Below are 24,365 nucleotides of genomic sequence, written 5' to 3'. Positions count from 1 at the left end.
CCCAGAACACCACCACGAGTTATCCTGGAGTGTAGAACCTGGAGTAAGCCCTGAGCACTGCCAGGTATGGCCCAAAACCCATCTTCTGTCTTCAAAAAAAAATTTTTTTTGTTTGGTTTTGGGGCCATACATGACAGTGCTCTTGGCTTACTCCTGGCACTGCACTCAGGAATTACACCTGGTGGTACTCAGGGGACTGACTATAGGGACTGCCAAAGATAGAACCCAGCTAGGCTGAATGCAGGGCAAAAACGGTACCTGCTATACTATTCCTCTGTCCCTCAAAAAACTTTTACAAAATAATTAATAGCTGAGGCCAGAGGGATAGCACAGCAAGAAGAGCATTTGCCTTGCATGTAGCTGACCTGGGTTTGATCCCTGACATCCCAAATGGTCCCCTGGGCCAAAATCAGGAGTAATTTCTGAGCTCCAGAATTAGGAGTAATCACAGAGCATACTGGGTATGGCCCCAAAACAAATAGGGCCAGAGAGATAGTATAGTGCCTAAGGCACTTTGTCTTGAATGTGCAACCTAGACCTGATCATCAGTCTTTCATATGACCTCCCAAGCACCACCAGGACTAAAACAAAACAAAACAAGAACTGCTGTGCCAGTGCATCCATTAAGTAACTTGCTTCTTGGCATTTTTATCCAGAACCTTCATTTTTCAGAGGCTCAGCTAAGGAGATTAAAAGTGTACTGGAAGGGGCTGGAACACACAATAGGTAGGGCATTTACCTTGTATGCTGCCTAACCAGGTTTGATCCCCAACATCCCACCATATCCCCCCCCCCCCCCATCCTGCCAGGAGTAATTTCTGAACAAGGGCCAGGAGTATATCTTGAGTGCCACCAGTGTGGCCCCCAAACCAAACCAAACCAAACCAAACCATATATGCACTGGGAAATTGAATTCTCCTGAAAAGAGGGTCTGAGGCTGACCTTTGAGACAGCAGTTTGTTTAGTCCTTTAATGATACCCTTGAAGAGAAAATCGAATATTGAAACAGCCTGAAGAAACTCAGATAGGGCCAGGAGATGACTGGAATGGCCTAGCACATGCTTTTCATGCTTGAGGCAGGGTCCCATCCTAAGCCCTGCTAGGTGCATCCCTCTCAGCATTGTGCTGGGAGTACTGTAGGGTGTGGCCCAAACCAATGAAGGTAGGGGAAAAGTCAAAGGAAATTTGATTAATTAGTAGGATAATACAATATTTTATATAGCTACTAAAAAAGCACGGTTAGGACTCAGGAAATTGTTTTGAAAATATAAGGAAATTCCTGTGCAAGTGAAAAAAAAAAAGAGCTTGTCAAATTATATCAATTTAGTTTTAGAAATGAACAATTGGGCCGGGCGGTGGCGCTGGAGGTAAGGTGCCTGCCTTGCCTGCGCTAGCCTAGGACGGACCGCGGTTCGATCCCCCGGTGTCCCATATGGTCCCCCAAGAAGCCAGGAGCAACTTCTGAGCGCATAGCCAGGAGTAACCCCTGAGCGGCACAGGGTGTGGCCCAAAAACCAAAAAAAAAAAAAAAAATATCCAGTGAGCACTACAGCAATAAAGACAAGCACCACATAATAGTCTTGGTCCTGAATTCAAACTATGCCAAGTGCAAGAAAAAAGAGAAAGATAAAAATAAAAAAAAATAAAATTGGAGACATCAACTTCAATATCTACATCAAAATAAAGAAGTCAAAAAAATCAATCAATCAATCAATCAATATGTGGATAAAAGGATTATTTTTCCCCCCCTGCATAGGCACAGTAACTATTGAGGACATTATAGAGGGAATTCCCTTGGCCTAGGAGATACAGGGTTCAGTCACATTTTGTTATGATAGTTCTCAGTGTAATTATTTCTGTGACTGCACTAAAAGATCCCTGTGGTGAGCTTCATGTCAGGAGCTGGACCCTCCAGTCCTCCTCTATTTTGTCTCTGAGAATCATTACACAAATGTTTTTCATTTTTCTCAAAACCCATAGGTGAGGGAGACCATTCTGTGTCTATCTCTCTCCCTCTGACTTATTTCACTCAGCATAATAGATTCCATATACATCCATATATAGGAAAATTTTATGACTTCATCTCTTCTGATGCTGCATAATATTCCATTGTGTATATGTACCATAGTTTCTTTAACCATTCATCTATTGAGGGGCTTGCCACTGTCATTGTATAGTGCACTGGGGTGGGGGGGGGGTTAGAGCTCAGCTTCTTCATCCCCAGATCAAGTTATGGAACAGCTCTGTGGGTCAAAGGAAAGTAATGCTCGTGAAACCATTGAACTACTAAATTAGATGTATAGAAGAATTGTGAAGAGGGTATAATGGTTATAATGTAGTTTCAAGCAAGAAGTGAAAGATAACTGTCTTTCTTTTTGTCTTCAGGAAACCAGGGGATCCCGAAAGCTGCACCCTCCTCTACAGACGCCCTTACTTTGTTGATAGCAACAGCAGTGCATGCCTATCAATAGTAAGTTGTTGGACAAACATTTCGGAAATGGGTGGAGTAACCACCTCTCTTTTCTCAAGGAAAATCTTGAAGAGCCAAGATTTTGTCTTCTCTCTTAGAAGTGCTTGTACTCATGCTCTCCAAAACTGCTCAAAGAAAGGCCTCCATGAGCAGATGTTGGAAGAGTAAAGAAGTTGTATTAAAGCCCTAAGTTATATACTACTCACTTCATTTTTTTTTAACTTGATTGATTGATTGGTTGGTTGGTTGATTTTTGGACCATACCTTGTGGCTCTCAGGGGCCACTCCTGGCTCTGCCCTCAGAAATTGCCCCTGGCAGGCTGGGGAACCATACGGGATGTCAGGAATCAAATTGAGTCCCTCCCATTGGCCATATGCAAGGCCAATGTACTATGCTATCTCTCTGGTCCTACTGTTCATTTCTATGCCTTGCTAGAGGCTGAATAATTAGATAGCTCACTTCTGTTGAGCAGAGAGAAGAGCATGTTTGGCTGAGTTTAGGAAGTATTAATACGTGCTGTTTTCCTTGCTTCCACAGTAAAAATGATCAGTATGTGAAGCAGGGAAAGTTTGGTGCTGCAGTCCTGGGGAATCATGCAGCCAGAGAGGTGAGCATGCCCCCACGTCTCCTGTTTTTTCAGTGTTGTCAGTCATTCTGCTGGACTGGCTTTCTCTAGGCTTGCCCAGCATCCTGTGTATCAGATTGTTTCAATGGGGATGTTTTAAAAGTAGGTGATAGGGGCCGGAGCGATAGTAGGTAGAGTGCTTGCCTTGTATGCAGCTAATCCAGATTGGTTCCAGATTCTGTATTTGTCCTACACATACTTCTATGAGAGATTCCTGAGCAAAGAGACAGGAATAAGCTGCTGAATATTGCCAGGTATGATCCCCCCCAAATTTAAAGAGTAAAAAATTAGGTAATATATTAACATTTATGGCTAGATTTTAAAATTTAGCCACTAAAATATTTTGTTTAACCTTTGTGATATATGAATTTAAGAATTTGTGATAGGAACCAGAGCGAAAGCACAGCAGTAGGTTGTTTGCCTTGCATGTGGCCAACCCTGGTTCTGTTCCCGGCATCCCATCTCGGTCCCCCGAGCCTGCCAGGAGCAATTTATGAGCACAGAGCGAGGAGTAAACCCTGATTACCACCGGTGTGACCCAAAAACCCAAACAAAACACCTCCCCGCAAAAACATTGTGATATATGAATCTAATTTAAGAATCTGGGGCCAGAGAGATAGCACAGCTGCGTTTGCCTTGCAAGCAGCCGATCCAGGACCTAAGGTGGTTGGTTCGAATCCCGGCGTCCCATATGGTCCCCCCAGCCTGCCAAAAGCTATTTCTGAGCAGGAATAACCCCTGAGCTTGGCTGGGTGTGGCCGAAAAACCAAAAAAAAAAAAAAAAGGATTTAAGAATCTGGCCCCTGTTCCAGAAGATTTTTTAAAATATTTTTAAAATAAGCATAATAAATCATCTAAAATATGGGAAGGAGTTGACCACACTTGGTTGCATTCAAGGGTTACTCCTGGCTCTGTGTTTAGATATTGCTCCTGGCAGGCTTGGGGGACTATATAGGATACCAGGGATTGAACCTGGCTCGATCCCAGATAGGCCGCATGCAAGGCAAACACCCTACCACTGTGCTATCACTTCAGCCACTATAATTATTTCTTTAAAAAAGAAAGAAAATTTGGGGTCGGAGGGATAGCATGGAGGTAAGGTGTTTGCCTTTCATACAGAAAGTCATTGGTTCGAATCCCGGCATCCCATATGATCCCCGAGCCTGCCAGGAGTGATTTCTGAGCATAGAGTCAGGAGTAACCCCTGAGCGCTGCTGGGTGTGACCCAAAATCCAAAAAAAAAAAGAAAATGAATAGAGTATAGGAGTCAAGAGTACATTGCTTGTAATGTACATTTTAGCCATGACTGGTTCAATCTTTGGTACCATATGTAGTCCCTTGAGCACTGTCAGACATCACTTCTGAGCACAGAGCCAGGAAGAACTCCCTATAACTCTGATGTATCTTTCAAAAATGGAACTGCTAGAATTTCAAAGCTAGCCAATGGCTCATAGGGCTGGAACTCATGTTTTGCACATGGGAGCTCTGGCACTTGGTACCACGTGGTCAGAGGTCCAAAAAGTTGTATTGAAGTTCACATATGTCAGAGACTCTGAGACAGAGATAAGAAGACCTGGTCAGAGTAACTAATAGATAATACCTACTTCTATTAAAGATATGGGACAGTCATAATAAAGCTGATAAGGTGCTTGCCTTGCATGTGACTGACCTGTGTTCAATCTCTGGTCTCCCATAATGATCCCCTGACTGCCAGGAGTAATTTCTGAATGCAGAGCCAGGGGTACCTCTGAGCACCACTCTGTAGCCCAAACCCAAAAAATCAAACCAAAAAACCAACAAAGAAACAAAAAAGCTTGAAAAATTAGAAATGCAAATATAGTGAAACTAGAATAATGTGTTCTCAGATTTTCCATTAACAATCTTTTTTAAGATTTATTATTATTATTATTTTTGTTTGTTTGTTTGGGCCACACACAGTGGCACTCAAGGTTACTCCTGGCTCTCTGCTTAAAAATTGCTCCTGGGGCCCGGAGAGATAGCACAGCGGCGTTTGCCTTGCAAGCAGCCGATCCAGGACCAAAGGTGGTTGGTTCAAATCCCGATGTCCCATATGGTCCCCCGTGCCTGCCAGGAGCTATTTCTGAGCAGACAGCCAGGAGTAACCCCTGAACAACGCTGGGTGTGGCCCAAAAAAACCAAAAAAAAAAAAAAAAATTGCTCCTGGTAGGCACAGGGGACCATATGGTATGCTGGGATTTGAACCACTGTTGGTCCTGGGTTGGCCACTTGCTAGGCAAACGCCCTACCACTGTGCTATTTCTCTAGTCCCCTTTTAAATTTTTTGTTTTTGTTTTTGGGCCACACCTGGTGACACTCGGGGGTCACTCCTGGCTATGTGCTCAGAAATTGCTCCTGGCTTGGGGGAACCATATGGGACGGTGGGGGATCGAACCATGGTCTGTCCTAGATCAGTGCATGCAAGGCAAATGCTCTACCGCTTGCGCCACTGCTCCAGCCCCCTTTTAACTTATTTTTTTAAAGAAAATGCATTACATAGTTCACATAGCTGATCATAATACATTAGTTTCAAGATGATGGAAAACAAAGTTATTAAAAAAATAGAAAGAGGGGCCGGCACAGTGGCACTAGAGGTAAGGTGTCTGCCTTGCCAGCACTAGCCTAGGATGGACCGCAGTTCGATCCCCCGGTGTCCCATATGGTCCCCCAAGCCAGGAGCGACTTCTGAGCACATAGCCAGGAGTAACCCCTGAGCGTTACTGGGTGTGGCCCAAAAACAAAAAAACAAAAAAAAAAAGAAAGAAAGAAAAAATAGAGAGGGGCTGGAGTGATAGCATGAACGTAGGGTGTTTGCCTTGCATGCAGAAGAATGGTGGTTCGAATCCCGGCATCCCATAATGTCCCCTGAGCCTGCCAGGAGTGATTTCTGAGTGTAGAACCAGGAGTAACCCCTGAGCACTGCTGAGTGTGACCCAAAAAATCAAAAAAACTAAAAGAAAGAAGAAAGAAAAAAGTAAAAAATACTTTAAAAATGTATGAAAAGGAAAAAGAAAAAGTTCAGTAGCAAGTATATTTGTGAAAATTATGTATCTTAAATAAAATCATTAATAAAATAGTAGAAGGTTTAATAAGCTCTTTAATATAAGAGATTAAAAAAAGATAAGAGATAAAACCTCCTCCACCTCCTCCTCCTCCTAAAAAAAATAAAGATAAGAGATAAAAATACATTTAAAAAGGCACAGTTGTTGTTTGCATAGGCACAGCAAAATATGGGAGAAATAGAAAGGAAAAATTTTTGGCCTAAGAACATGGGTAAGGGAGACCTTACCCAAGAAGTATTCTGGCATAAAAGCAACTCCAGGCTCCAGGCATACTAGGTTGTCCAACCCCAATGTCTTTTTCTGTGGTCCAGTAAAAACTCTTCACAATCTCGGTTGTTGCTGTCAGGTTTCTATAGTTAGAGATCCTGGTTTCTGTATAGATCCTATGTCAGTCAGGGTGACATGGAGTGTCTTCTGGTTTCATCTCACCATTAGGTGGCAATGCAGAGAATCCTACCCTGAAAGCTGGTTGTTGCTATTACCTAAGTCATCAGGGTGTCATAAGAACTCTCTTTGGAGTAAGCTGATGCCATGGCAGCAGTAGGGCCTTTCCTGGTAGAAATTCGATTCCTGGTGATGGTGTAAAAAACTGTGGTTATTTCCATAAATGAGATCCAAGGTTCAGGGGTGAATGGTCAATGTCAGATCTTCTGAAGCCAAAGACAAATCACTGTGACAGGTGTTCAGGGTGTAAGGCCCCATTGTAGTATAAAATTTATGAGTTCCTATCTCTATTACTTAAAAACTTGTTAATACTCATAAGAGTTCCCCATATTCATGTGCCTATGCAAAAAGGAACAATGTCACAAAGTATTACTGGTGCATATGGGAGCAGAGTAACAAGCCCAACAGTCCCCATAACCTGGTTCTAACATGAACTCTAAACACTAGAGAAACTTATCTACTAGAATTCCCTACTAAATAGATCCCCAAAAATGGGGGTCATTGCTGCTACATAAGAAGATATTCAAGGGAATGGAGCTGTGGCACAAGCAGTAGGGCATTTGCCTTGCATGCACTAACCAATGACGGACTGTGGTTTGATTCTCTGGCATCCGCCCCCCAAGCCAGGAGTGATTTCTGAGCGCATAGCCAGGAGTAACCCCTGAGTATCACCAGGTGTGGCCCAAAAACAAAACAAAACAAAAAAATGAAGATATTCAATATGGGGTTATCCCTATTAAGGAAATACATAAAGAAATATTTAAAGGAGATATACATGTCCCCTTTAAGTCTTTTAAAATTGTGTGTGTGAGTGTGTGTGTGTGTGTGTTTAAATCCAGAGAAGAGCTTCAGCTTGTGATTTGGTCTTGTGGAGTTTAAAAAATGGCATTATTAATAATCTTTTTTTAATTTATTTATTTTCTTTTCATTATTAATAATCTTAATGGCTTTACTTGTCTTATACCTTAGCTTGTCTTTCCTTTATGAATTAATCATTTTTTTCCTAGCCCACACCTGAATTAATCTTTAACATTTGATTTTTTGCTGTCAATATTGAGGACTTCGTAATCTATGACAGGCAGAATTTCCACAATAACAAGATTAACCAATCGGGGGCTGGGGAGATAGCATGGAGGTAAGGCATTTGCCTTGCATGCAGAAGGACAGTGGTTCAAATCCTGGCATCCCATATGGTCTCCTAAACCTGCCAGGAGCGATTTCTGAACGTAGAGCCAGTAGTAACCCCTGAGCACTGCTGGTGTGATCTTAAAACCAAAACAACAACAACAAAAAACAAATAGTTAAAAATTGCACTATAGGGCCTGGAGCGGTGGTGCTAGAGGTAAGGCATCTGCCTTGCAAACGCTAGCTAGGACAGACCACGGTTTGATCCCCTGGTGTCCCATATGTTCCCCTCAAACCAGGAGCGATTTTCTGAGTGCATAGCCAGGCATAACTGCTGAGCGTCAATGGTGTGGCCCAAAAACAACAACAACGAAAAAAAACAAAACGAAAAACAAAACAAAAAAATTGCACTATAAAATTTGTATGAGGGGCCAGAGAGATAAGATAGCACAGCAGTAAGGCATTTGCCTTGCATACAGCTGAACCAGGACTGACAGTGGTTCAAATCCCGGCATCCCATATAGTACCCTGTGCCTGCCAGGAACGATTTCTGAGTGCAGAGCCTGGAGTAACCCCTGAGCACTCCTGAGTGTGACCTAAAAACCAAAACAAACAAAAAAATTAGTGGTATGAAAATAATGGGACTAGATGAACTAAAATCTAGGAAAAAGAAGAGGCCCAAAACATGGGTTTTCCTGGCTTGCAATAATATCAAGGAGCAAGCTAAGCATCAGTTAGGAACTCCAGAAAGACTTGTGATGATGAGAAACATTGGCCAAATCGAGAGAAGCTTCAGACTCGAGGCTGGACTTCACTGTGGGGGGGTGTCACTGAGTTATGGGATGGTTTGCTGTTTGAAGTTCTGATTTGGGGTGCAGTGAGCAACAAGCAGAAGCATTTGCTTATCGGGTTTTTTGATTCTCATTTGGAGGAGATTCAGAGCCTGTGATTGGTAGCAGTTTCAGTTCTGAGGAGGTGGGTGATGTGGCTCAGTGGTAGGGCGCATGACTAGTGTGTCCTACATGTGAGTTCCTGTGTTTGGTCTTTAACAGTGAAGGGGAAGATACCTAAAAAGATCAGATCTGAGAACAGGACAATTCAGGCACAGACTGACTTCCTAAATTGTGTTTTTTCTTTGAGTTTACTTAATCTGAGGGGATCTGACTGTTGTGGTAGGCCTCTCACTGGTCTTCCAGCACTGGAAAAGTAACTGGTTAAGTCTCTCTGATGACTTAAGGCTGGTCCTGCTACAATTTTTTGTCCCAACTACTGCTGGCATTAATCCCTGAGCACCTCTGGTGTGATCCCCCACCCCCAAAGATTATATATAAGCCCTTATAGTTCCTCACATTCTTTCTTATTTTTGGAAGCTACACCTAACAGTGCTTGCGGTTTACAACATGTGGTGCCAGGAATTGAACCTAGGGCTCCTTACTGTAAAACATTTACTCAGCTCTTTGAGCTCTCTAGCACTTTCTTGACTTCTAGGGATGGATGGTTCCTTCTCCTCACACATCTGTCATTACTAAGGGATTATTCTTGGCTCTGCTCATGGTTCATATTCAGTGCTGGGAATCAAATCTAAATTAGCCACAAACCACATGCAAAGCCTTAACCTTTGGGGGTGATTTTGATTTGTGTGTGAGTGCATGTATGTATAGTGAATATAAAAGTGTATGTAGACATTGGGAATGTGTTACCAATGTTTTATATAAGTACATAATAAAATTTTCTATTTTGGTTTTTGGATCATACCTGGCTGCACTCGGTTTACTCCTAGCTCTGCATTCAGAAGTCGCTCCTGACAGGCTTAGGGGTCCATATGGGATGCTGGGAATTAAACCTGGGTCAGGTTCAGGGTTGGCCACGTGCAAGGCAAATGCCCTACTGCTGTGCTATCACTTCGGGCCCCATAATAAAACATTTGTACATACTATATAGGAATATAAATTATCAATAGATATCACATAAAAACTTCCCATTTTTAACATGTATAATTCAGTTGCATTAATTATACCTTTAACTATTTTAATTTTAATCTTTTCTTAATCTTTAACTTTTTTTTTTGTTTTTGTTTTTGGTTTTTGGGCCACACCCAGTGGTGCTCAGGGGTTACTCCTGGCTGTCTGCTCAGAAATAGCTCCTGGCAGGCACAGGGGACCATATGGGACACCGGGATTCGAACCAGACACCTTTGGTCCTGGATCAGCTGCTTGCAAGGCAAATGCCACTGTGCTATCTCTCTGGGCCCTTAATCTTTAACTATTAAGCAATAACTTCCCATTTCCTTTTCCCTTCTTACTTGACAACCCCTCATCTACTTTTGTTTTGGTAGGAGGGGGTTGGGCCATACACTGCTGTGCTTAGAGGTACTCCTGACTGTTGGTCACTCCTTCCAGTGCTTGGGGGACCATATGTAATACTGGGCATTGAACCCAGGTTGGCTCCATGCAGCGTAAATGGGTATGAAGTGGATTGGTCAGGGTGGCATTCCCAGTGTTCAGGAGTGTTCAGAGCAATTCCCAGCTCTGTATAGGGATTGCTTGGGGGACTATGCCACAGATTGATCCAAGCTTCCCACCTGCAAATCCTATGCTCAGTCATATGAAGTCACTTTCTGTTTCTGGCCCTTATGAAGTGGATCTCATTGTGGTTTTGATTCCTTCCTTCCTTCCTTCCTTCCTTCCTTCCTTCCTTCCTTCCTTCCTTCCTTCCTTCCTTCCTTCCTTCCTTCCTTCCTTCCTTCCTTCCTTCCTTCCTTCCTTCCTTCCTTCCTTCCTTCCTTCCTCCCTCCCTCCCTCCCTCCCTCCCTCCCTCCCTCCTTCCTTCTTTCTTTTCTTTCTTTTTTTTTTTTGTTTTTGAGTCACACCTATTAGCGCTCAGTGGTTACTCCTGGTTCTATGCTTAGAAATCGCTCCTGGCAGGCTTGGGGAACCATATGGGATGCCGGGATTCAAACCACCATCCTTCTGCATGCAAGTCAAATACCCTACTTCCATGCTATCTCTCTGGCCCCTTGATTTGTTTCTTCTTTTTTTTTTTTTTTTATATTGGGTTTTGGGTCACACCCGGCAGTGCTCAGGGGTTATTCCTGGCTCCAGGCTGAGAAATTGCTCCTGGCAGGCACGGGGGACCATATGGGGTGCAGGGATTTGAACCGATGACCTCCTGCATGAAAGGCAAATGCCTTACCTCCATGCTATCTCTCTGGCCCCTTGATTTGTTTCTTTAGTGCTTAATGATAGTGAGCATCTGATCATGACATTATTGGCCACTTGAGTGTCTCTTAGTTGTAGAATAGGATGGAATGTGGTCCTCCAAGCCTGCCAAGAGTGATTTCTGAGCACAGAACCAGGAGTAAACCCTGATCACTGCTGCAGGTTATGGCCCCAAAACAAACGAACAAAAAATTAGAGATTTTTGGGGCCGGGCGGTGGCGCTAAAGGTAAGGTACCTGCCTTGCCTGCGCTAGCCTTGGACGGACCGTGGTTCGATCCCCCGGTGTCCCATATGGTCTCCCAAGCCAGGAGCAACTTCTGAGCACATAGCCAGGAGTAACCCCTGAGCGTTACCGGGTGTGGCCCAAAAACCAAAAAAAAAAAGAAATAGAGATTTTTACCAGATGAGCTGAGTCTTGAAGTAATTTCCGAGTTTTTTTTTTTTTTTTTTTTTTGGTTATTTGTTCTTACTCATGCAAGGCAACTATTCCATCTAAGCCACATCCTGGGCCCTGAGTTTGGAGTTTTATTCCTGATATCTTATTGTTGACTTTATTTTGTTTTTTAACTAATTTGAATGTCATTTTTCTGATTATCTTTGAATACAGTATAAGATTCTTCTTTATATCACTAAGCAACAGCCAGTTACCGTTGCAAGGATTCATCTGAACTTTGAACTTTTGGTAAGAATTTCTATATTGAAATGGTTATCTCCTTCCCCATGGGAATTTATTGGGGATCTAAGTCTAAGCATACCTGCGGGATTTAGCATCTTTTTGTTGCTCTGGAGTTCAGTATGGGAACTGTAAGGTGCACAACGGCCTCTGCTCCCTTCGTAAAGGTGAACTCAAAGGTGGGGTGGGAAAGTTGAAGCTTTGCTGCTCTTGCCCTGAAGGGTCTCCTGAGACAAGGTCCTTCTCTTTGGGTGTGCTGTTGAGTTCTCAACATTTCTTTCCCCAGGTTCAACCCAAGAACTATAGCACCTTTTATGATGACCGGAGACAAAACTGGTCCATCCTGTTTGAGTCAGAAGAGGCAGCTGTGGAGTTCAATAAACAGGTAAAACTATATTATTCATGTTTTTTTTTTTTTTTTTGGGGGGGGAGGTGGTCAGACCCGGCAGCGCTCATGGGTTACTTCTGGCTATATGTTCAGAAATCACTCGTGGCAGGCATTGGGGACCATGTGGGATGCCGAGATTCGAGCCACCATCTATCTTGGATTGGCTGTGTGCAAGGCAAACGCCCTACCACTGTTCTATCTCTCCAGCCCCAAAACCATATTATTCTTTATAGAAAATTTAGGGCCCGGAGAGATAGCACAGCGGCATTTGCCTTGCAAGCAGCCGATCCAGGACCAAAGGTGGTTGGTTCGAATCCCGGTGTCCCATATGGTCCCCCGTGCCTGCCAGGAGCTATTTCTGAGCAGACAGCCAGGAGTAACCCCTGAGCACCGCAGGGTGTGGCCCAAAAACCAAAAAAAAAAAAAGAAAAAAAAAAAGAAAATTTAAGGGACTGTAATAATTTTAGGAAATTATGTGGAAAACACATCAGCTATTGTGTTTTGTTAGTAATAAATATAAAAACCCACTGAATTTGTCACTTGAGCCTATTTTAATTCAGGGAAATAATACCAATATTTATTAAAATTGCTTGAAAATGAGACATAACAGAAAAAAAGTATAATGTAAACTACCATTTTTATTGAGGTACCAGATTCAGAAAATTATTGCTAACACTTATGGATAGATACATCATTCACATCGCTTCTCGGCCTTTTGGCTAAGATCAAGTGTAGATACATCATTCCTATAGCATCCCCATCACCATCAAGAACCTGCTTCCGGGGGGCCGGAGAGATAGCATGAAGGTAAGGCATTTGCCTTTCATGCAGAAGGTCATCGGTTCGAATCCCGGCGTCCCATATGGTCCCCCGTGCCTGCCAGGAGTAATTTCTGAGCATGGAGCCAGGAGTAACCCCTGAGCACGGCCAGGTTTGACCCGAAAAAAAAAAAAAAAAAAAAAAAAAAGAACCTGCTTCCGGGGCCGGAGAGATAGCATGGAGGTAAGGTATTTGCCTTTCATGCAGAAGGACAGTGGTTCAAATCCTGGTATCCCATATGGTCCCCTGTGCCTGCCAAGGGCAATTCCTTAGCATAGAGCCAGGAGTAACCCCAGAACGCTCCCGGGTGTGACCCAAGAACCAAAAACCAAAAACTAAAAAAAAAAAAAAAAAAAAAAAAAAAAAGAACCTGCTTCCTTCTACAGTTTCCCAATGTCAGAAATCACTCATGGCAGGCTCAGGGACCATGTGGGATGTCAAGGATCATACCTAGATCAGCCATGTGCAAGGCAAAAATGTCCTACCTGCTGTGCTATTGCTCTGGCCCCTATAAATAGCATTTTAACAGGTTGGCTGTATGCAAAGGAAGCCCCCTACCCATTTTGCTTATTTCTCTAGTTTTTTAATTTTTAATTTTTTAAGTTTGACTCTTTCCTAAGTTCCCAAGCAATTAAATAGCACATTAGTATCATTATGATAATGAATTAATTATATACATATTATTTTCCTGTGTCAAAAATATATTAGCTCAGTGTTCATAACTAAGGAGATAATGCAAAGCTTTTATTTCTGTCTTATAAAAATCTATGACGTAAGTTCAAAAGTTGTTTGGTGGAGTCACAAGTTAATAAATAGCAGTATCTGAGTCAGTCTCCAGATAGCTTAAGTCTAAAGCCAAACTGTAGGTACCTTGATTCCTGGTAAGACTACTGATCTTGGCATAGTTGATGTCTGAAAATGTCATCTGTTTTGTTAGTAGATGCCACTATTTGGAAAGCATTGTCAGTAGTGGATATGTAGCTAATGAGTTTAACCTAAACTTCTACTGCTTTCATTTTGCCTTGCAGGTGTGCATTGCCAAATGCAACAGCACAGCTTCCTTGGATGCAGTGCTTTCACAGGATCTTGTTGTCACTGAGGGCCCTGCTGTAGAAACTGGAGATTCTTTGGAAGTGGCCTACACCAGCTGGCTCTTCCAGAATCATGTGCTCGGTCAGGTAAGAAACTATACACTAGGGGCTGGAGTGATATCACAGTGGATAGGATATTTGCCTTACATATGGTTGACCTGGGTTTGATCCCCAGCATCCTATTTGGTCCCCTGAGCCTGCCAGGAGTAGTTTCTGATAGTATAGCCAGGAGTAACCTCTGAGCATCACTGGGTGTGGCCCTAAACCAAAAAAACAAACAAGAGAAAAAAGAAACTGCACACTAGCTTCTTTTTCTGTAGAGCACAATAAGGCTATTCCAATGTAAGGTATTTGGACTGCATTTCTATTTCAGACTAGAGATCTTTTAGTAGTTCTGCTTTTTAATTGTAGATGATTGCTTCTGAAATATGTTCATGTTCATGAAATGTTCATGAAATACTCAAATAATGCCTGCTATATGCCTCTACTTAGAAAAAACAGAAATGAATATTAAAATATTTTTGCTAATTGTATACATGTGTGTTTTAAACTCCTATGTCAGTTTTTGTTTATTGTTTATTTGGAGGCCATTTCTAGAAATGTGGCTTGCTTAGAGTACACTTGTGGAGTGTGGGGAGCATATAGGTTGCTGGGGTCAGCCGGGTTCAAGGTAAGAGCCTTACCTGCTGCATTGTATCTCTGGCACTATTATTACTCCCTTTTTATCAATGTCATGGTCCTATTTTTTCAGGTCTTTTATTTATTTTTATTCATTTATTTATTTTTGTTTTTTGGGTCACACCAGGCTGCACTGAGGGGTTACTCCTGACTCTGTGCTCAGAAATCACTCCTGGCAGGCACAGGGATTGAATATGGATCAGTATGGAATGCCAGGATTCGAACCACCAACCGTACTGAATTGGCTGCGTGCAAGGCAAACGCCTTATTGCTGTGCTATGCTTCGGCCCCTTTTCAGTTGTTTTATAAAGTAAATTTTCCCATTAGATTTGGTATTACACTTTTAGATGCACTGTACTTGCATGTAATAATTGAATAGCATAATGACTTTAGAAACTGGCTGATCATGGGGCTGGAACGATATAGCACAGTAGTAGGGCATTTCCCTTGCACGCCACCAACCCAGGACGGACCCAGATGCAATCCCAGGCATCCCATATGGTCCCCTGAGCCTGCCAGGAGTGACTTCTGAGAGCAGTCAGGTGTAATCCCTGAACACCACCAGATGTGGCCCAAAAATCAAAAAAAAAAAGAAAAGAAAGAGAGGCCAGAGTGAAAGTGCAGCATAGGGCGTTTGCCTTGCACGCAGCTGATCCATTTCCATCCTGGTTCCATCCCCAGCATCCCATATGGTCCCCCAAGCCAGGAGCGATTTCTGAGCACATACCCAGGATTAACCTCTGAGTGTTTTTGCGTGGGGCTCAAAAACCAAAAAAAGAAAGAAAGAAAGAAAAGAAACTGGCTGACCTTACTTACTTTGATCAAATTGCAGGTTATTGACTCTTCTGCTAATAAAGATAAGCCACTTCGCCTGAAATTAGGATCAGGAAAAGTCATTAAGGTAATTGCCTTCTTTCTTACATGGCTTATCAACTGAAACAGCCTTTTCTGTGGGGGTGGAGTGGTATATCTGGTGGTGCTTAGAACTACTCTTAGTGATTCTTAGAGGACATATGCTGGGGCTACTTCCAACTTAGTGCTCAGTGGAGCAGGTAGTGCCAGAGATTGAAAGCCAGATCTTCTGCATGACTGTGGTCTAACCTTAAAATTCTCTCTCACTCTTTGGGCCTACTTGGTGACTCTTCTTTATCTGGGATCATTGAGTTAGCATTCCTAATGTAAGAAGCAGTTGCAACCTGGAGTAGCACTGAGATTAAAGTCCTGGAATGTGGGTTCAAGTTGTGAGGATTATTTTTATTTATTCATTAAACAGATATATATATATATATATATATATATATATATATATATATGTATGTATGTATGTATAATGGGGCCATACCCATAAGTGCTCAGAGCTTACTCCTGGCTCTGTACTCAGGGGACTATATGATGCGCTAAGGACTGAACCTGGGTCAGCCAAGTGCAGGGCAAGTGCCCTACCCTCTATATAGTCACACCTGCTTTTTTCTGCTTCTCTATTAAAGCTATTTTTCCCCCATTTTTTCCCCAATTATCTAAGAAAAATCTATTTCAACCAATACTAAATATGCTATATGCTTTTTTTTTTTTTTTTTTTTTTTTGGTTTTTGGGCCATACCCGGTGACTCTCAGGAATTACTCCTGACTATGCACTCAGAAATTGCTCCTGGCTTAGGGAACTGTATAGGACACTGGGGAATTGAACCTCAGTTCTTCCTAGGTCCACATGTAAGGCAAACGCCCTACCGTTTGTGCTACTACTCCGGCCCTTGAATATGCTTGCTTTTACAAGTGAATTAAAAAAGCACTATTTTAGGGCCAAAATGATAGTTAAAGTGTTGGTGTATGCTTTGCATGCTAAAGTGCTAGTTTCAGGGACTGGAGCAATAGCACAGCATTAGGACATTTGCCTTGCATGTGAACGACCCGGGATGGATCCCGGTTCAATCCCCGGCATCCCATATGGTCCCCCAAGCCTGCCAGGAGTGATTGATTTCTGAATACAGAACAAGGAGTAACCCCTGAGCCTGCCGGGTGTGACCCCAAAACCAAAAGAAGTGCTAGTTTTAATTCAAGCATTTTATAATTTGAATACAACCAAGAGTAACCAACAAAAGCTTAACCAGGAGTAGCCCCCAAATACTGTTTGATACCAAACTAAACTAAATTCAATTTGTATTATAGATCATCTTGTTCAATGGCAGAGCAAGGGAAGGGGATAATTGAATTTGACATCTCTTTGGTCCAGACCTAAAACTGCAGATGATTGAAACCTGATGATCCTATGTTTCATCTTGTCTTATGAGGAATTTGTACCTGATGAACTTTTTTTCTTCTCTGAATGGTAAAGGCCTGGGAGGATGGAATGCTGGGCATGAAGAAAGGAGGAAAGCGCTTACTTATTATCCCTCCGTCCTGTGCTGTTGGCTCTGAAGGGGTGATTGGATGGACTTCATCAACAGACTCAATTCTGGTGTTTGAAGTGGAGGTTAGACGGGTGAGTGAAATTTTAACAGTGTTATGCTTGCTGAGTCAGTCCTCAGATAATAAGTTGCATGGTCATTTTCATGGAGCTATTATTTTTGCTACCACAGAGAAATGATACACTTCTTCTCAGTGACTCCTGATTAGACTGTCTTTGCTAGGCCATTCTAGCTCTATCTCTTTTAAAAATAATTCCTTCCCACCCTCAGCTCCCTTCATAGCTATTGTTGCAGGGACCAGGGATAGTACACCCACCTAGCTGTGGTGCTTTCATGCTATTGTTTTGTTATTTGTGCCACACCTGCCAGTGCTTAGAGTTTTTCCTGGCTCTTTGACCAGAGATCGCTTGCAGAGATGTACAGAGGACCATGTATGGTGCCAGGGATTAAAACCCTGTTGGCCACAAGCACGCTGCCCACTGTGCTCTAGTCCTGCAACTTGCACAGTTTTAACTGTGGGTTCCCCTGGGGACACACACCATGTTGTAGCATTTGTAAACTCAGCTATAGTTTGTGCTGCTTTAAGCACATCGCCTGCTGGGACTCGCACTTGGTTGAAGCTTGTGCTCATTGGCTGGTATGGTGCTCACATGTTCACACCCTTCTTGCCAGAGGTTGTACTTCCTGGCTATGCAGCACTAACACATCTTCTTAGTTATGATGTTCCCTGGGGGTCATGCCCCTTTTGTGGTGCACATACACACCTGACTGTGATGCAGCCAATCACAATGGCATTGGAAACTGCAGACTGTATAGCTGCCTGGATATAGGGATAGTGCTACCAGTACTTCCCCAGAACATATAGGACATGGATTTTTATTCTTTTAAATTTTTTGGGTCACACCTGGCAGTGCTGGGGCCGGTGTGGTGGCGCTAGAGGTAAGGTGTCTGCCTTGCCAGCGCTAGCCTAGGAGGGACCGCGGTTCGATCCCCCGGCGTCCCATATGGTCCCCCAAGCCAGGAGCGACTTCTGAGCGCATAGCCAGGAGTAACCCCTGAGCATCACCGGGTGTGGCCCAAAAAGCCCAAAAAAAAACAAAAACAAACACACCTGGCAGTGTTCAGGGGTTACTCCTGGCACAGCATTCAGAAATAGCTCCTGGCTCAGGGGATCATGTGGGATGCTGTGGATCGAACCTGCATCTGTCCTGGGTCAGCCATGTGCAAGGCAAATACCCTACCACTGTACTTCCACTCTGGCCCCCATGGGTTTTGTTTGTTTTTGGCCACATCCAGCAGTGCTAGGAGTTATTCCTGGTGGTCTCAGGGAAAGCCAGTGCTGTATCCCTGTATTATTCTCTTCAGGCTCTCAGCCCTCTTGATTCAATGTGTTTCCAGCTACCTTTGTCTAATTTCTTTTTTCCTTTCTCTTTTTTTGGGAGAGTGAGAAGTAAATGAGCTTACTTAGTGGTGCTCAGGGCTTACTCTTGGCTCTTCAACTCAGGGTTCTCTCCAGAGAGGGTTCAGAGAACCACTTGCGGTACCCCAGATTGAACCCAGATGGGCCACGTGCTTAGCCATCCCTGACTGCTGATCTATCTCCCAAGCCTCCAAGACTGATGACCTTTTATAAGAAAAAAATGGTCTCAGTCCTGAGAGATAGCACAGCAGTAGGGCATTTGCCTTGCACGCAGCTGACCTCGGACAGATGGTGGTTCGAATCCTGGCACCCCATATGGTCCCCCAAGTCAACAAGGAGCAATTTCTGAGCTTAGAGCCAGGAGTAACCCCTGAGTGCCACTGGGTATGATTCCCCCCTCCACACACACACAAAAAAGGTCTCAGTAGTAAAATACTACAATTGACATGCTTATTAAATTGACAACAGTGAAAGACCAGAGCAATGGCGTTTACCTTGCTCGCGGCTGACCCAGAATGGACTGTGGTTCGATACCCTGGTGTTCCATATGGTCCCCCAAGCCAGGAGTGATTTCTTTTTTTGTTTGTTTGTTTGTTTGATTGTTTTTGGGCCACACCCGGCAGTGCTCAGGCTGTCTGCTCAGAAATAGCTCCTGGCAGGCACGGGGGACCATATGGGACACCGGGATTTGAACCAACCACCTTTGGTCCTGGATTGGCTGCTTGCAAGGCAAACACCGCTGGGCTATCTCTCCGAGCCCCAGGAGCAATTTCTTTTTTTTTTTTTTTTTTTGGTTTTTGGGCCACACCCGGTGGTGCTCAGGGGTTACTCCTGGCTGTTGGCTCAGAAATAGTTCCTGGCAGGCACGGGGGACCATATGGGACACTGGGATTCGAACCAACCACCTTTGGTCCTGATCGGCTACTTGCAAGGCAAACGCCGCTGTGCTATCTCTCCAGGCCCCCAGGAGCAATTTCTAAATGCATAACCAGGAGTAACCCTTGAGTGTCACTGGATGTGCAAATATATATATATATACACTGACAACATTGATGCAAAATAATAAAACCCATGTGTGCTACTTGTGGAATATAGAATACAACTCAACTGCTATGAAGTATAATTTTTATATATCAGATTATTTTTGTTTGTTTGTTTTTGAGCCATACCTGGTGTTACTCAGGGGTTACTCCTGGCTCTTCACTCAGGAATTACTCCTGGTGGTAGTCAGGATGGAATGCCAGGGATCAAACTTGGGTCAGCTAGCTGTGTGCAGGGCAAATACCCTATCCATTATGCTATCGCTTTGTCCCCATATCAGATTATTTTTCAGCGTGTTTTTCATATTTTGGGCCATACCTGGCAGGGCTCAAGGGTTACCCCTGACTGCACTTAGGAGTTACTCCTGACAGTGCTCAGGGGAATCATATGGGTGCTGGGGATTAAACCTGAGTTGGCCATATGCAAGGCAAGCATATGCTTGCTGTGCTATCTGCTGTGCTATCGCTCTAGTTATACATAAGAAGTCTTTAAAAAATATCCTTTTATTCAGTATTTTCACTTCTGGACATTTATGCTTGGGAATTAATTATGTACAGAGCTACTATTCAGATGTGTTGACTGTGTGGTAGAAAAACATTAAACTTCAATGTCTGGAGTGGTGTAGAGAGAGAGAGGGAGGGAGAGAGAGTAGTGGAAAGGAAGGGAGGGGTGTGCAGGGGTGCAGGTGTCCCATGTGACTGGTCTTTTCCTAGGTGAAGTTGGCACGAGAGGCGGGCTCTGATGGGCACAGTGTCGGGTCCCGGGACTCGGCAGCCCCTTCTCCAGTGCCTGTTGCTGACTGTGTCTCTGCTGCCTCTCTGGCCTCACTGCCCACATCATTGCCTTCCCAGCCTGGGTAAGAAACTGGAGCTATGGTAGGCTCTTGCATGATCCCTGAAAAGGACAGATATCCAAAAGTGGTATATCATTTAAAAGCAAAGTTATTTAAGGACTGGGGAGAGCAAGAGTTGAAGAAAATGGGGAAATGCTTGGGGGGTGAGGGGTGGGGAGGAAAACTGGGACACTGTGCACTGGTGAAATGTGTTGTGCATTATATGATTAAAACTCAGTCTTCAACAAACTTGTAACTGTATCATGGTGATAGTTTAAAAAAGCAATTTATACATTTTTTTTTGTTTTTGGGCCACACCCGGCGGTGCTCAGGGGTTACTCCTGGCTGTCTGCTCAGAAATAGCTCCTGGCAGGCACGGGGAACCATATGGGACACCGGGATTCGAACTAACCACCTTTGGTCCTGGATCGGCTGCTTGCAAGGCAAACGCTGCTGGGCTATCTCTCCGGGCCCAGTAATTTATAAATTTAAAAATAAAATAATATTTTTGTTTTATAGCCATTAGATTGGCAGGTATTTTATCTAGCATAATCTAGACTCATGTGTCTTGATTTTTTTATTTTCTATTTTTTAATTTTTTTTGGTTTTTGGCCACACCTGGTAACTCTCAGGGGTTACTCCTGGCTGTGTGCTCAGAAATCGCTCCTGGCTTGGGGACACCAGGGGATCGAACAACAGTCTGTTCTAGGCTAGCAAGGGCAAGGCAGACGTCTTACCGCTTGTGCCACCGCTCCGGCCCCCTTGATTTTGTTTTTATGTCAGGATGTGTCTTTACTTGTTTTCAGGGAGCCAGCTCTGCGAAGCAAATCTAACTCCATCGGTGAACAGCTTTCAGCTCATGCAGTGAGTATATGAGTTTGTCTCCCTTCCCCCAGGTTTTTGAGGTTTGGTGTGTCCTACAGTAGGCTAAAGTGAAAATAAATGCTAAAACGATTGAGGCTAGAAATGGATGTTTATTTCCTCATACTTGGGATTTAGTATAAATCGGCCTGGACTTTTGCATAGACAGACTTGGGTTTAACTCTAGTCTTTGTTTTTAGTTTTTGTTTTGGGGTTCAAACTAGGATTGTTTGTGTATAAGTAAGTGCCATGATTCCTGTGCTATCTCTCTGGTCCCTCAAGTCTGTCTTTTTCAAGGACCATATGTGGTATTTGGAATTTGAACTGGGGTCAGTGGGAAATGTTTTTTATCACCTGTACTAGCTATTTGGTTCTGATATCTATTGGTAAAAGAAAGTTACTGAACTGATCTTTCAGCATTTTGGTTATTAAAATGGAAATTATTCCATCCACCCTTCTTTTTGGAGAGGATTGAAGAGTAATGAACTAAATATAGAAAGTTTTTTCACTATGCTGTATATTATCCACATATGCTTTATATAACTAGACCCAACTTTTATTTTTAGTTGTTTTTTTGAGGGGGGCCATACCCTGTAGTTGCTCAGGGGTTACTCCTGGCTCTGTGCCCAGAAATCGCTCCTGGCAGGCTGTGAGGACCATATGAGATGCTGGGAATTGAACCCGGGTTTGTCCTGGGTTGGCCACATGCAAGGCAAACACCCTACTACTGTGCTATCACTGGCCCCCTATTTTTAGTTTTCCCTATTCATTAGGAAGAAGCTTATGAACATATAGTACAGAAAGTGCTCTGTTTCCTTGAGCAAAGCAGCTTAAAAACAATTGAAGTAGATTGCAATCATTTTGTTCTATACCCAACAGATCATTCATTAAACAAGTTTAATGTAGCTTAAAAACAAGGAGGAAATAGAGATTATGATCTTTTTTTTTTTTATCTTCAATACATCCTCAAAGGTATGTACTTTTTACACTGATAGCTATATTTTGGACCAAAGAGAGGTTTCTAGCTTAGGGGCTAGTTTAGAGTCAAGGCTATGGCAGTTAAATTCCCCTGAATTTGGAATGAGGAATCTCTCCTGAAATTCACCTCTGATTGTCTATGCACTGAATTACTCCTTGGGTTTTGAGCAGGTACCTTCATCGAAGATGCCTCCCTTCTTAATATATGTGATAGTTTTCCACTATAAAATGAGGGTAGTAATGCCTAGTGGAAAGACTTTATTAAATTAAATTATACATCTAAGGCCATTTTATTCATTCCGAACAGTTATTTTTCTTCCATTATTAATTGTGACAGTGTATAGTTAAAATGAGCTAAATAGCTGTATAGTTAAAATGAGTTAAAAATGAGCAAGTGGGGAGTTTGCCTTATACCTGGCTGATCTGGGTTCAATCCCTGGCACCACTTATGGTCCCCTGAGCCTTACCAGGAGTGATCCCTAGGCACAGCACTGCTGGGTGCTGTGAAACTCTAATTCTTAGTTTCTAGAACGCTTGATTTCAAATAGATAAAGCAAAGGATCCTCTTGATATTTTAAGAGCCAACGGGATAGAACTAGAACTTTAAGATCCTTTAAGATCTTTTTTAGGGGCCAGAGAGATAGTATGGAGGTAAGGCACTTGCCTTGCATATAGAAGAAGAGTGGTTCGAATCCCGGCATCCCATATGGTCCCCTGAGCCTGCCAGGAGCGATTTCTGAATGTAGAGCCAGGAGTAACTCCTGAGTGCTGCCGCTGGGTATAACCCAAAAAAACAAAATGAAACAAAACAAAACAAAACAAAAAAAAAAGATCTATTTAGAGCTAACGGGATAGAACTGACGAAGTAATGAACCTAGGTCGTAGTGATTTTTTTTTGTGTGTGTGTGTGTGTGTGACTTTTCTCTTTTAGGGTCCCGATACAATCAAGGCCAAGTTGATCTCTCGAATGGCTAAAATGGGCCAGCCTATGTTGCCCATCCTTCCACCACAGTTGGATTCCACCGATTCAGAAATAGAAGTATATTTGTTTTACTCTTTGAAAAGGAATAGGGCACTTTTTGCATTCTCTTGTTTTTCTTCTCCCCTCCCCTTCCCTCTCTTCTTTTCTCCATTTCCCTCTCCTTCCCTCCATTTTTGGTAGGGGTCTTCCCAGTGATACTCAGGAGACATGTGGGCAGGGAGGGGGAGGCATTGCCCTCTCCGAGATACATTAGTAATGAATAAAGGAAGAGTGCTTTCTGCCTTCCATTCCTTTCCATCTTTCCCTTTCTTTTTTTTTTTTTTTTTTTTTTTTTGGTTTTTGGGCCACACCCTGTGACGCTCAGGGGTTACTCCTGGCTATGCGCTCAGAAGTCTCTCCTGGCTTGGGGGACCATATGGGACGCCGGGGGATCGAACCGCGGTCCGTCTGAGGCTAGCGCAGGCAAGGCAGGCACCTTACCTTTAGCGCCACCGCCCGGCCCCATCTTTCCCTTTCTTTGCCTAACAACACAGTAAGAAGATTGAATGTGAACAGTCAGGTTCATTCTTCAACACAGCACCTACATATCTAGTAGCCAGTAGTGCTCTTGGGTGTGTTACAGGATGCGATGGGTCCTCGGGGCACTGTGCAGCCCTTGACAGCTCCATCCTTTCAGCCCTCTCTTCAGCCTGTTCAGCCAGTCTTACCACAGATGACCTCACAAGGTAAGGCAGTGCTCTGACACCTGGTGGCCTTGAATTGGGTCAGGAGCACAGCAGTCTGTTCCTGGAGTTGTTAGATTTCGTGGGTTTAGAACTGTGAATTGGGGACCAGCATGGGCACCTCAAGAGCCAGTTCCTGGCTAGAACATCTATTTGGTTCACTTGCTGTATTTCCTGCTGTGTTATAGAGTCAGCTTGGGAATTCTGCAGCCAGTGAGACAACTCCCAGTGTATAGTTATTATATTAAAAATTATACTTCAGGGCCGGAGAGATAGCATGGAGGTAAGGCGTTTGCCTTTCATGCAGGAGGTCATCGGTTCGAATCCCGGCGCCCCATATGGTCCCCTGTGCCTGCCAGGAGCAATTTCTGAGCCTGGAGCCAGGAATAACCCCTGAGCACTGCCAGGTGTGACCCAAAAACCAAAAAAAAAAAAAAAAAAAAAAAAAAAAAAAAAAAAAAAATTATACTTCATGTCTGCTGGGGGCATGAGTCAAAGGTCCCTGAGTACA

General features: G+C 43.4%; 1 protein-coding gene across 1 annotated transcript in view; it reads left to right on the top strand.

The window, feature by feature from the left end:
- FKBP15 (FKBP prolyl isomerase family member 15) overlaps positions 1-24,365 on the top strand; it is a 70,660-nt gene that overhangs the window by 15,999 nt on the left and 30,296 nt on the right. The window contains exons 3-13 of the mRNA XM_049784462.1: positions 2,386-2,470; positions 3,009-3,078; positions 11,572-11,646; positions 11,924-12,022; positions 13,873-14,022; positions 15,446-15,514; positions 16,946-17,092; positions 20,193-20,335; positions 21,118-21,175; positions 23,082-23,189; positions 23,755-23,857. Of these exons, the coding sequence (XP_049640419.1) occupies positions 2,386-2,470; positions 3,009-3,078; positions 11,572-11,646; positions 11,924-12,022; positions 13,873-14,022; positions 15,446-15,514; positions 16,946-17,092; positions 20,193-20,335; positions 21,118-21,175; positions 23,082-23,189; positions 23,755-23,857 (1,107 nt within the window). The remainder of the gene's footprint in view (positions 1-2,385; positions 2,471-3,008; positions 3,079-11,571; positions 11,647-11,923; positions 12,023-13,872; positions 14,023-15,445; positions 15,515-16,945; positions 17,093-20,192; positions 20,336-21,117; positions 21,176-23,081; positions 23,190-23,754; positions 23,858-24,365) is intronic.

Source organism: Suncus etruscus, chromosome 1 (genome assembly GCF_024139225.1).
Source record: "Suncus etruscus isolate mSunEtr1 chromosome 1, mSunEtr1.pri.cur, whole genome shotgun sequence".
NCBI lineage: Eukaryota > Metazoa > Chordata > Mammalia > Eulipotyphla > Soricidae > Suncus > Suncus etruscus.
Note: the sequence above shows the minus strand (reverse complement) of the source record. Positions and strands in the feature narration are given on the sequence as shown.